Here is a 14,137-nt window from a genome sequence, read left to right as displayed (position 1 = left end):
TTCTGGGTCTGTATTCTGTGTGCCGCCTTTGTCAGTGCTGTCCAATGAGAGCACTGATCGTCACACACGTGGATGTGTTTACAGAGTATAGTCCACTTACAAAAAGTACAATCTGAATACGAACCGCACCAAACGAAAAAAATAAAGTCCGCTTTTGGTCCGGACCAAACAAGTGGGCCGAAGGACATTTCTGGTCTGAACATAGCCTTAGTCCCAAGTGAAACTTAAAGTGGGGGAATTGTGAGCTTCTGTATTACAAAGATGGATAATTATAAGATCTTCATGGGACTTGCTGAAATGATGAGGTCATCACGTTAGAACCACTTCACTTGTTCAAGAAATGGTGAAGACTGGTCTCAAACGCAAAGATCTGCTCATAGCTCTGCTCCTGGCGGGCATCCAGACAACCAGCAAATCAGAGGGAAGGGGGTTAGTGGAGCAGGGAGCCTTAAAGAGACAGCAGCTAAAACAAAGTCTTTCAGACAGAGGCTGAATTAAGAGTTTTCCAAAACACTAGAGAGAAAATAGATTTATTTTGTCTGTAAACTATACAGTGGTACCAGAGGGATGGTTTAAAGCCTAAAATAAAGAGCACCATACCTCCTCTTTAAAGTGTAGAGCAGGATTGTGATAGTGATTCCCTGCTTTTAATTTTCCTCCTGCTCTCCTGGGTCTTTATTTGATTCTTTATCTTGTACTAAAACAAGGCAAGGACAGCAGTTTGAAATGCCAACAACCACAAAACTTGCAGCTAACAGCCTTGTAGCCCCTGTGATGAGCTCTGCAATAACAAACCGTCAGAGCTGGAAGGTATTTATGAGATGTTTTTCTCACGGTGATGGTGTTTATGTGCACATACTGAAAGCTTTGCACAGGTTCTCTTATCCTATCAAAGACTGATGTTTTGATTTATTGCCCACTACATAAATTATTAGCTTAACCGTTCTGTTTAAGATAAGAGTCAGTTTTCAGTGTCTTAACTCGTGAACTGTTGGTACGTCTTCCCTCGACCATACATCACTGTCAGGAAACTGTACATTGTCTCTTTATGGGGTTAGCAAGTGTACGCCAGATTGAGCTTCTCCCATACATCAGATACCCTGAACGGATTATGTTGTCATCACTGGTGTCTCTCTTTGTGTATTCTGGGTCCATTCACAACACACTGTCTATGTGAACCAATAAACTACTTCCACCGCAGAGAGCTTGATCCTAGCGGACCTTGAGTTCAAGCTTATACCCCAGTTTCATGTCCGTGTCCCCCTTGATGCGAGCCATATTTCTTCTCTCTTTTTTCTAAGTTGTCGTGGCCACAATAGAGTATTGTAGTGTTTTTTGACGTATTTGCCCAAAAGCAGGACTTTTAAGGGGAAGCAGCTGAACAGATGTCTTCTGTAATAGAGTTTCTTTTTGGTCACTAGGGGGCAGATGGTTGAGCCCAAATTAAAGAAACTGCCTTTGTTTTTTCAAATTGGTATTGCTAATTGGAGTGCGTTAAGAGTGCTGGCACTCTACGGTACTCACTACAACCATTTCTAAATTTAAGTACTTGGCATTCTGGGATTTTTCCTGTGTACTTCGACTTCTAACCCAGCTGCCAACGCCTTTTCTTTCCTTCTCTATTTCGCGTCTGAGAATTTATATGAGCACCTAAAATACAAAACCCATTATGCATGACCCTTGTGTACATCTGCAGGTGTTACGTGATGGTGACATCTTTTTTTCAGCCCAAGAGTGTCACCACTCTGTGCAGTTTGAATAAAAACGGAGGAAAATCTGAGTTGATAGGAGGAAGTAGCAAGTACTCTAAAGAGCGTTTTTTTTTTTTTTTTTCCTACCTGTACCTAAATTTAGAACTTAACAGGCTTTGTTAACAAAAGGAGCACTTGTACATGTTTTTCTCTCATCAAACGCTGGTTAACACATCAGTGAACAATTTCTTATCCTGACTTTTTTACATCTAGTTGATGTAGGGTCTCTGTCCCTCTGACAATTCCAAGTCCGATATTCTTCTGCTCTGTTCTCTGTTTTCTCTCTCAACATCAGCTCCAGAGGGAAATATCTCTTTAGCCTCCACATGTTCCACCGTGCTCACCAGCCTGTTGCTTACATTGCCTGGTGTTTGAATCATGGCAGATAGCCCACAGTGGGTTTATCTGAGGTTTTGGTTGAAACCAGTCTCTGCTGCAGTTGATGAGACGGTTGTGAGCCAAGAAAAAGACCTTGGAGGTGTTGAAGAAATTTCTATAGCTTTGGAAAACTAAATAATCCAATCATTTACTATTGAAAATTGTTGAATATGAGAGGTGTCTGTAAACAGAGCGTGAGGGAGAATGGATACTTTTCTACATGAGACATTCACTAAGCAGAGGGAACATGTTGATACTACCTGCTTCCTCTAACTCTTTCCCTTTGTTTTCCTCAGCTATAGTCTGAAAAATGACTTCTTAGTGATCCCTTAAAGAGATCATGGACATCTCATATGTGAGTTTGGTTGAGTTTTATGATCATTTTTGAAACATTAAAAGTCATTTACAAATTTTTTTCTTTCAATGTCACATGGGCCGAACTTTTTTCTACATTGGACGCTCTAGAAGTGTACTGTAGCTCATTAAAAAAAAAAAAATTAAGAAAGCAAAGAAGGAGATATTTTAAAGAGTTGGAGAGTGGGAAAAGAACTGCAGTTTGCGAATAATGTTCAACAAAACTAACTAGAGGGAGTTTCTCTGCAAAGACTTTTAGCACTACTGCTTTAAATTTGCCATTTAAAGCCAAATACCTTCAACAGCATGCTGAGTACAAGAGAGAGACGGCTGCATCAGCTAAAAGGAAAGCGTCTTGTCTCAGCACGCCCACTCCGTCTGTGTCCGACATCTTTGAGGACGAAAAAGTTCTCTCAGGGCAAAAAAGTCATGGAGTTTGTGGCTTGGTATATCAACCATTTAGTGTTGTGGGGGACCTTGGCTTTCGGAGGCTTGTGGGGCATTCACATGTGATATTCGGTATTCAGCCAAACATTTATGTTTTATTCAGCTTTAGGTTCGGCCACAAATTTTTATCGGTGTGCATCCCTAGTGCTAAACAAATGGACCAGCACTCAGTGTTAGGTGTTTGTCACCACTGCCCCAAATGAACAATTGACGACCAAAACACTTTCTGTAATGTTTTTTTTTTCTCATCTTTTCTTATTCTTATTGGATTAAATATTTGCGATTTTCTCCCTCACTTTATTTTTATTTATTTATTTTTTTCCCTTTTTTTCCCCTTTTTTTCCTATAATGGTTTACTTACCAGTATGTGCAAGCTCTTTAATAAAAGTAAAGCAAAAATAAAACTGCTGTTGAATTATTGTAAAACACATTCGTATTTTTAATTGACAAATCAAAGTTTTTTACTTATGTTTCTGAACAGATAATATCTGTTTTACTGGTTGAATAAAATTTTTAATAATTTATGATTTCTCAGATTATTCCTGTTTTCTGGATCAGACATGGGAATAAAAACATAAAATTAGTTTGAAACTCTTTCAGGGATGAATACCAAATTTGGTACTTTTAAAGGTATCGATCCAATTCTATCTGTAGTACTGAGCAGTGATTCATATAAAATCGAACAGTACCTAGTTTTGAAACCTAAATGCATCTTTGTGACTATGAAGGAGTGGAAGAGTTAGTGATTTTCCATGATGGACATGAACAACTTTATATTTTGAAAAAAAAAGTGTGTTAAATTAAAAAAAATTGAGATTTTGTCATGAAACACATTCATATTTATTACAGCATTCACACAAACAAAATTACTGAAAATTGGTACAGTTAAGTAACGATACCGATTGCCAGGTTCCATATTTGGTACTGTGTTATTTCCATAACTTAACTCCTGTTTACTCACCCCTGTTTAACTAAATCAAAGAAAATGGTGTTGCTTTTTTCATTTTTATGACAGTTGGTCTAATAAGTTTGTTAAGCTCTGTATAAATATACATTCACACCATGCTGAACCCAGTGGAAAGGTGTTGGATCTTAACTGTTTGCAGCTCAGGTTTCATCCTCTCCTGCCTGTTAGCAGCTCTATCTCTGCTCTACCCTTCTACACACCCACAACATTTCTTCATGAGCTGTCAAATTATAGTATTTTTAGATCTTTAAGCACTTCATTAAGATGCCTGTTTTCATCTGCTGCAGAAAGTCAAGGGGGCAGAAGATAGAGGTGATTATTTTATCACATCCTTAGACATTTTCTATCTGAACTACTGACATGAAGCTTCAGAAGACTTCAAACGATCAGATGACTTAATGAGAAAGAGAAAACATTCTATAACAGTCTATAATTCACATTTGGTTTTCTTTATTCCACCACAGCCTTACATGTTTGGTTGATTAATACCATTACGATTAATTTTGAAATGACTGAATTAAAATGATTGGGTAAAACCAGTGTCTGACAAGCACAGTAGTTCCTTCTTTACCCATAATGCTCTGCAGAGAAGATGTTAGCAGTTCAATCTCCTGCCTGCAGTCCTGTTCTGCTGCTATAACTGCAGTAGATTTCTCAGCTGTAATCTGTTGAAGGAAAAAAAAAGAAAGAAACAAGCAAAGTTCTCTGGATTTTGACGGTGTCAGAATGACCTCCACCCTGGAGGGACAGAGACTTTGTGGAGAAGTGGTGGTAAATAGCATAGTTTGAAGTGCAGACTGCACTTATTTCATACTTTTCATGGGGGGGTTGTACCCTGAGGTAGCTCTGATGTGAGGATGACAAGTCAACAGTAAGTGGTTTGACTGAAATGAGGCCTGAGTCAGACTACAGGGGTTTTGGTGCCATTTATACCAGATTCAATCCATGTTGCCCCTTCTAGCAAACATGATAGCCTCGATAATGTCCTGCAATGTGTAATACACTTTAAATCTTGCAGTGTGTGCATGTCTGAGATGCAGAAGAATCATCCTCAGGGTTTATTCTGTGCAGGATAGAAGCTAACTTCAGAATAGTTTAGGATTAAACCTCCTGTGGCCTGTATGTGGATAGAGTCAGCAGCTCTAGTACATATTTTTAGATGTACTTACCTTCCCCTCAAGGCAAACATTTCCATCCCCTCGGAGTAATGTATCAAGTCTCAACCCAAATGTATTCTGAAAAAATCTTTAAAAATCTGTTTTGGTTCAGAATTTGTGTTAGGGTAGTTTAACACCAGAATATTTGGATTACCTGTTAAGAACTTTATGACAGATTAACCTCCCCTCCAGGCATTGAGTCGATGATGACAAGTTCTCTGACTTAACAGAACTTCACTTCAGACACTCATTGGACAATAGCAGTCTTCGAAGTCTCGTTATTCTGTCCCCAAAATACATATATTTTAGATTCTCAAAGCAACAGAAAACAGGCAAATGCACTTCTTATTAAAAGTGCTAAAAGCAATAGAAACATACTCTCCCTATATGTTTGTGTCATTTAGTAGTGCAATGATAAGCCTATTGTCATTCATTTGGAGGATTTTTTATTCTTGTTTTTTAAGAAGAGGGTCACCAAACGCTCATACCACAACCAGAGTAAAAGTATGTTGAGGTCATTTCAAAAGTTCTTCTCATGTCTCATTCTACACATAACACACCATGGGCCTGATTCTCAAAATGTCTGCACAAACACTTGCATATATTCAACTTGTGCAAATGTGCAAAAACTATAATTTTGCAGTGGGTGAAATTCACCCTTTGTATGAGCTTTCAGTGCAAATAGCATTTCTGCTTTCCGGTGTAGTTAACATACATTTAGATGAGCCATAATGCATCCAGTTGTAGCAAAAATGACCTTTTTCAAAGCAGATGAGCATCATTACAAACAGTATATTATAAACACCAGCACTAAGAGACAAACACAGCTGACATAATATTTACTGCTGAGAGCTGCTAAACCCTGCATGGTAATTTTTTTTACATGGGTTGTTGCACTAAAGCTTTTAACCTCTGTGACCTGATAATGATATATCACTACATAAAGTCTGCAAATGACTTTGACATTACTGTTTTTCTAACATTCAGGTGTTAAGTCAGGCGCCTGGCGCCATCTTTGGCTGCACATGCTGTACAGAGCAAAGTTAGTATAGATGATGAAATACTAATGAAATGATCAAAAAAAGAGATGTAAATATTTTCGTTGACTAAACTGAAAATACAAAAAAATAATTTAAAAAAAAAATGATAATAACTTGAAATATGGTGTGACTTAACAAAACTAACTGTAAAAAATCAAAATTATAGAGAAAATGTTCAGTTGAAAAGCTTACACAGGAAGGTTAACCATCAAGGTAAGAGAGAGCGCCCAGTCCCCTTCCCGTAAAACAGAAGCTAATCCCCGGCCAGGCAGCATGGTGGAGCCTCAGATTACCACATTCCCTAATAATTCACCATTAACAGATTATTTTTAACCAATTATGTCATGTATAGTCATAGAAAAACCTGACAGAATGAAGCTGTTTCCCATTTAATACATCAATAAAGCTGAGTGACACATTGCTAGTTTCAATATGCCTACTCTGAAGTAAGGAAAGTCACTATTGGCTGTCCCAGACGTCACTCAAAGTCACTAAATGACGCTGCTGTCTAATTTACATAATAATCAATTTGCATGTAAGTGTCATGGACTCTGTAGAAGAGAGAAATAATGTGTGAGAAACAGAAAAAAAAACATAAATATGTTTAGAACTACAAATTAACTTTCTTCTGTCCTTTGTTTTTTTTTATATGTAAAAATATCAACCCTCCTCCTTTATCTGGGCTGGGGATGGGCAGAAATTACCATATGAGACACGCACTTGCGTGATTTTCATCTGCTACAAGTGAGGAGGCCTGTTTCTTTGTTTTGGAAAGAGGAAGGGCTCACGATACCACAGGAAAGAAACTCCCCAGAGAGGTCTAAAAAGTCATCAAATGTAGCGACAAAGCCTCTAAGTTGGCAACACTCAGTCACGATTTTTATTCTTTACTTTCTTGTTGCTGTCATCAGAGCTACTACACAACACCACAGTTACACCCTCTAGCTCGTCACGTAAACAACACACACGCGTCCCCAACTGTTCTGCTGTCCTCCTCACGTTGCACATGCATTTGATCAGAGCTACATACTCACTTCAAACTGAGCTGTAAAACGAAGAAAAAAGAAAAACACGAACCGAACGAAACATACGCACACGCGCCCGAACCAAGTGAGGGAAACCAAACGGTTCAGATTTTTTTCATAAACCGTTCCATCCCTATTGCAGAGCTTTCTTGTTTTATGAGGATTGTTGTTCATCCTCACAAACTGCCCTCGCCCTTGACAGCTATCCCTTACTACAAAAAAGACTAAAGCTGATACCGGAACTAACGGAAACTAAACTAAAAACAAGCATATTAAAAAACTAAAAACTAAACTAAACTAGAAACCCAGCTTTGAAATCCAACTCAAACTAAACTGTAACTGGAAACAAAAAAAGTGAAAATAAAAACTAAAGAAAAATGCAACAATATAGGCTATAAACTGTTAACTGAGCCTTTCTAATCCAATTAAGTGCCTCTCCTTGTTTGCTTTATAAAGTAAGGTCATAAAATGTGATGTTTGTGTCACATCTGTCAGGCCTCAACAGTAAACTTGTAAGAGTATATAGTTTCCCCTTCCTATTCCACTTGTTATCATTATGAGGACAGATCTGAACTCCATCAGGGTGGGAGTGCACAGGGCAGCTCTGTGCAGCAGAGAGTGGAGATGCCGACAGCTCATCTCAGTGATGGGATGCTTTAATAAGAGTGAAATACACAAAGTTGTTTTGGTAGAGTTGAGTACTGTGAGAGTGATATGCTTTGTATATTAGACCTTGAGACAGGGCAGAAAACTGAGAGACAATCATTTCTGAATGCTACAGCTTCTTTCTAGACTTGGCCTGAGTGTTTATGATGTCTGTGCGCAGTAAGTATACATCCAGGTTGATGTTACCTTTTGATCTGGAATGACGCTGAACCACATTTATCTTGACAATCAACATCAGTAATTTTTAATGCACAGCATATGGCCTCTTATTTTCTCTGCAGATTGCAGTCTATGTAATTTGCAATCCTACTCAGTCTGCTGAGCTTATTTATGAAAGTTATTTATACAGACTCCTACTGTTGCTTTATTTGGCACTGTTCCTTTGTACTCTGCTGTGCTTTAAATATTGATTTGAAGCTCTGTAACTCTGCCTGTACAGTAATTTTAGAGCAATCTGGAACTAGATAATGCATGTTTTGTGCCCTGGAGTATTCCTGATATCACAACGCACAGCGCACATGGTGAAGATAGTGTTGAAATGATGAACGCAGCTAACCTTGGAGTGTATTCTGCATCATTAAACTGAGTCATCACTCTGATGTGCTTATCCTGAACAAGGCTGTAAATAACTCTGCTGGTAGAAGTGGTCTAAAAGGTGTACTGATTTAGTTTTTTCTTGTCTGAGGTGTGCTGCAGCTTGTGGAACATGCTAATTAGATTATGTGAGTTATGTTAGCGTATGTGCTGTTTTTTTCCTCTCATTGTGACCTCTATTTCTTGTCATCCTGCGACAACTTCTCTCCTTATTGTCTTTTCATTTGCGCTGACCTTCTCGAGCTCCAAGCTGCTTTTCTTACACGTTTTCATTGACCCACCGGCTCCCTGCCAGGACCTGTCAGCTCACATTTTTCACCCTTTGTTGACACAGATGAAGAGTCGCGCTGGATCACTCAGCGGCTGCCTTCTGCACTTCCTAATCTGTTTGCATGATAACATCTATTTACCCGGCATGGGTGGGAGCTCTGTTTGGATTCAGTTATGGAAAATATTTCAGTTGTCTGCTGCATTATTAGCTGAGTTAATTGGAAACATAGAAACAAACTTAATCTGCAGGAAAATGATGCTGAAATATTTAGAAGCATCAGAGGAATGGGGTGTCTGTCAGCTTCGACCAAACTGTACATGAATCTCTCTGCACTTAGTTTTTGCCATGATGGAAACATGTTGGTCATCCTGAGCTGTCTGTCTCTTTTACAGGTGTCACTGCTGCAGATGTGTGACGTGGTTCACCAGATTGAGCTGGAGAAGGAAAGCTGTGAGAACACCACCTATGGAAACCTCACTTCAGGTTATTCTCCAAAACACTTTTCTTGTTGTCTCTTTGTCAGTTCAGGTGAAATGAGGACCAGCAGGAGGAACTAAATATTGAGGTAATACAGTGAGGTAGACAAGAAGTGGCAGAGAATAGTTTCTCCTGAAAACTTTTCAATAATTTATCAGTTTAAGGCAACATTTTAGCTAGAGGTGAAGGATGGCAGCGATTTGAAAGCAACATTAAATTCATTTTATACAAAACGCATCAATCATTAGTTTCACTTATACTTAAGTTAAACTTCCTCAAAATAATTTCCATGTTGAAAAATAAAGTAAAGGCCAACTTTGAAGACTCTTTCAGTTTTCATACTCATAGACACACAGGTCATTGGCAAATAATTATAAATAATATAAATGGGGATAGAATTGACCATTGTTCATACATTAATGTGTTTTAATGATTGACGTGCATTTATGCAAAAAACCCAAATTAGGAGATTTTTTGTTTTTAAAGATAAAGTTGAACTAATAGGATATGGCCATTGTAAAAACAAAACAAAACAAAACAAAACAAAAAACCAAGTGACTTTAATTAGTCTCAAAATAAACATAGTTCTTTAATATTTCTAACAGTGGAACAAGTACCAGTTATTAAATGACAGTGTAAGAAGAACCGGCTTTAGTGCCTTTCAGTTTTTGTGAGCTATGATTTTATTAATTTATTCTAAAACAGTAGTGTCACCTTGGCACTGCAGTTACAATTCCTGTTTTTGCTCCAAAACCCATAAAACTGATTTTAAATGTGTAAAGATAGTATCCATTTCACCATAGTATACTGTTAAAAATATCAGAACAACAACTGTTGGAGATCCTGTTTAGTTTAGTAATTTCCAAACCTGTCAGGTCTTGATGCAGCTAAGATGACCTTTGTATCTCACTAATGCTGACTGATTCATATTCTACACATACCAAGGATCGTATCAAATGCACTACGTCCCAAGATATTGGTCATATCACTTTATAACTATCGCATGTGCTATATTTACCTCTGCCAAGGAAGTTATGTTTGTCTGTGAACAACACAACTCAAAAAGTAACAAATGGATCTTGATGAAATTTTCAGGAAATGTTCAAAATGAGATAAGGAAGAACTGATTAAATTTTGGAGGTGATCCGGATCACTGTCTGGATCCAGGACTTTTTTAAGGATTCTTTATTGTTATGAGATAGGGCCGTTTTCACCATATGTGTACATAACTCATAACTGATAAATGGTCAGATTGTTTTGCAAAACAATACAAGACAAGGTCACCATAATTTCTGACAGATGTAAAAGTACGATCCAGATCCTGGCAATATTCTGGATACTAAGATCCAGAATAGGAAATATGTACTGGGTCATCATAAATTTCAACACTGTCAGGTAACAAATTATCGTACAAACCTGCAACTAAAATTAAACTGTAGCAGACAGTCTGCTGAAAGGGAGTATAACATTAAAGTAGGACTAAAGTGTTGCGTCACAATGACAATATGCTTGGTGGAGGTCTGTGCTCTCTGAGTGCTTTTCTAGTTGAATTTACAATCTCCATCTAATTTAGCATCAGTGAGAATGCAGAAACACACAAAGCATTTTTCATATATTTGTAAATTAATTCAGGCAGTAAGGGGTTAAAAAATTGGATGATTTTGAAGCGGGCTTAAGGTGTTAAACCTCGCTTCAGATAGAAGAAAAATGCCCGATAATCAATAAAATGTCTGAAGAAGTCAGGATGGGTCTGTATCTGTGGAAGGTATGAGAAATACATTTTATCCTTATGTTTTGAGTTCCTTTAGTTGTTTGTTGTGGGCCTCTTTTTTTTTATCAAAGAAAATTAGTTGGTCAGAAAAAGTAGATGTCACGTCCTTGACCCATATGTTTATAAATTTATAGAATATATAGAAATTAGGACTTGAGTCCCAGTCATGGACCTGAGGATTACAACATGGAACAAGTGGAAACACCAGACAGATCTGGTGTGATTTGGTAACCACCGTCATAGTTTGATTGTCATCAAAGTCACTCACAACTTTAAATTCAAGCTTTATTGAACCCGTTAACCTGCTGCCTCACATATCCCACCCTGTGACAAACAGACATTTTATTCACTTCAGCGGTCAGTGGTCATAACATTATAACAAATCACTGTAATGTGCGTTTAGTTTGTCCATATGTATGTGCTGAAACAGCCTTCCTCCTTATCTCTGCTATAATCCTTACTCCTCCACTTCCCTATCTGCTTCCTCTCAGGAAAGTAGTGAAGCAGCTCTGAGAGGTCACATCCCTAATAAATGAATTAGTGCACGAGCCTCTGTGAGAAAGCATACATTCACAGCCTGTGTTTATGCAACCTGTTGGATGTAATGATTGCCAAGAGATGAAACAGAACAGGCATTAGCATAAATAGCCTTTGACAAGCTCACCACTCATACAGACAGGACCAAACACACTGATCAAACATGTTCCTATAAGGATCTGCCTTCACCTTGAAAAAAATATACTTCATCTTTAAGAACTAATCAATCTCTTGGTGTTTGGAAAAGATACTTCCTGTGTAATCATGAAAATCTACCTACCTATTGTTACAAATGAGTTAGCTAGCCTGCACAGATTTAGAAGAATATTTGCAGCGTAAAAACAAAAGATACCACAAACCAAAGATGGACAAACAAATTTCTGTTTAACAGGCTAACCTTCTGACCTCCCTGTGTGCAGATTAAACTTTTATTGATCTGATGACACGCAGGTTGTGCTCAGCATTGATTGTGTCATCGTGTTAGGCACATGATTTAATTTTGTCAGTGTGTGTTTGTGTGTTTGTGTGTGTGTCACAGGGTGAGTGATGCCATTCTAATGGTATTGTCTCCTCTGGGCAGGTTGCCAGGGCATGTGGGACATCATCGCCTGCTGGCCTTCAGCCGGAGTGGGAGAGGTGGTGACGATAACCTGCCCGACTTACTTCAGTTACTTCACAGACCAGCACAGAGGTAAACGCTCAGATCAACTGAGCACAACTATATATTAACTTATCAGCTGCCAGACGTCTCGGAGCATTTTGACCGGTCTTCCAAGACCCACAGAATATTGTGTTCAATGACTATGAGAACACCAAGACTACCGAAAGGAGAGTAGACTCTCTTCTTTCATTAGGAAAAAAAAACTGTTTCTATCTTTTTCCATTCTTTATAAATTGACAGTAGAACAGGGCTGGTTTCACCAAAAACACCAGTATTTCACCAAAAAATAAAACAAACAAAAAAAAATCTGAGAAAATGAGCTTTGATTAGATTTTAGTGCTTGTTTCCTTACAGTGTAAACCCAGATAAGATGAGTTTACTTGAAAAATGCGTGTAAACCTACTTTGAAAAAAAAAAAAAAACCGAGTCATGAAATAAGTTAATTTAACTCAACATCTTAAGTAGTTATGATAATGATAAAAAATCTTTCTACTGTAATGTCTTTAAACAAATAAACCTGATGCTTATTTGTTACAAATTAAAATATCAGGTGATGTTAAAAAAAGTCGCATATCACTGTAAAATAATAATAAGTTGACCTTATTCAACACTGAAAGATGTGATAACAATAAATTTGCCTTATGAATTTAGTAAACGTAATAATAAGGGTTAAGCAGATCTGCACAACTAAATTAAATAACATTTTGAAGTACAGTTGGGTCTCATATCCACAGCGTTTCCTCCTCACTCATGGTTATAAATGCCGTCACAACAAAAATCAGCTCCAATTTCATAACTTTGGTAACCCTGAGTGAGGAGGGAGGCAGTAGATATAGAGACCCTGCTGTACATTGACATATTGGTCTTCAGGGGGTCAGGTTGTTTGAGCCCCACGGTACTGACTGGTGGTCTGTGCTCCATGGCACAGGGCCTTGTACCTATTGACTTTTGCAGTGTGCCTAATGGTTAATATAATAAATGAAGTTTTTGACTGGCCTATCATGTTATTTAGGCCACTGTTGAAATTAAGTGTATTTATTTATTTTTGACACAGTCAGTCCACACCACATAGAGCATGGACAGCTGATCAATGCCACAAGGGGCACAGACAGCTGGTCCATGCTGTGACGCACAAACAAACAGTCTGTATAATGTGGAGCACAGAGAACCTGTGCCACTGCTCCATGTCTAGAAGCAGGCCCTCAGGGTCAAGCAGCAGGGTCTCATATCAACTGCGTCCCCTCCTCACTCAGGGTTACAAAATGTAGTCACAAACAAGTTTTCCTCACTAAAACAGTAAGAAAAGTTAAAATCTACTCAGAAATCATCATTTCCAACACTAAAAACACAGGTATTTGAGTAAATTGAATTTACTAACAAAATTTAAGTTTTCATAGCTTAATCTAATGGAGTAATTTGAACTTTGGGGTTTACAGTGTAGGTCCATCCTTTGATCCTCTCCATAATCTTTGTCATCTTTTGTCACGACTGTGACATATACTCTGTTTGAGTGTGAGCTACCTGAACTCGTCTTACTTGCAAGATTTCACCATTGTCTCTCTGTAATCTCACATCTTCTTCTCATAATCTGTGCTGATCTCTCATCCAAACAAAGCACCACCCCTAAAATCAAGATGTTGTTCCAGTCTTCGGACAATAGAATTAGAAATAAAATATATAAAATTGAATATGAAACACAGCTAAATACAGTCATAAGACAGGATTGGTGCCCCAGTTTTTATGTCATATTTAGTCCAATACGTCTCTTTGAAAACCAAACCTTGCTCTGCAAATTCATTCAAACAAAGATTTCCCTTTGAAGACTAAGACGATGTGAATACTTATTCTAAACCTCACTGGAAAGATTGAGGGTGTGTAATGAAGTCATGCAGTGTTTAAAGAATGATTTATTCTGAGGCAAACGAGCCCACGGGACCTCTTTTTTGCGGTTTTGAAATAAGCTGAGACACATTTACGTCTTGTCATCTATTCACATTACTTCAGCTTTGGGTATTGTGGTATCTGAAAGAGTATTTGCATA

General features: G+C 38.0%; 1 protein-coding gene across 2 annotated transcripts in view; it reads left to right on the top strand.

Annotated features, from left to right (window-relative positions):
- vipr1b (vasoactive intestinal peptide receptor 1b) overlaps positions 1–14,137 on the top strand; it is an 83,348-nt gene that overhangs the window by 26,539 nt on the left and 42,672 nt on the right. For both annotated transcript variants that reach the window (XM_074693646.1, XM_074693645.1), the window contains exons 2-3: positions 9,043–9,133; positions 12,016–12,126. In XM_074693646.1, the coding sequence (XP_074549747.1) occupies positions 9,058–9,133; positions 12,016–12,126 (187 nt within the window). In that variant the 5' untranslated portion in view covers positions 9,043–9,057. The remainder of the gene's footprint in view (positions 1–9,042; positions 9,134–12,015; positions 12,127–14,137) is intronic.

The sequence above is a fragment of the Halichoeres trimaculatus genome, unplaced genomic scaffold (assembly GCF_033239565.1).
Source record: "Halichoeres trimaculatus isolate MK-OKI-2021-1 unplaced genomic scaffold, fHalTri1.1 fHalTri1_scaffold_18, whole genome shotgun sequence".
Lineage (NCBI taxonomy): Eukaryota > Metazoa > Chordata > Actinopteri > Labriformes > Labridae > Halichoeres > Halichoeres trimaculatus.
This window is presented reverse-complemented; position numbering and strand designations above follow the sequence as displayed.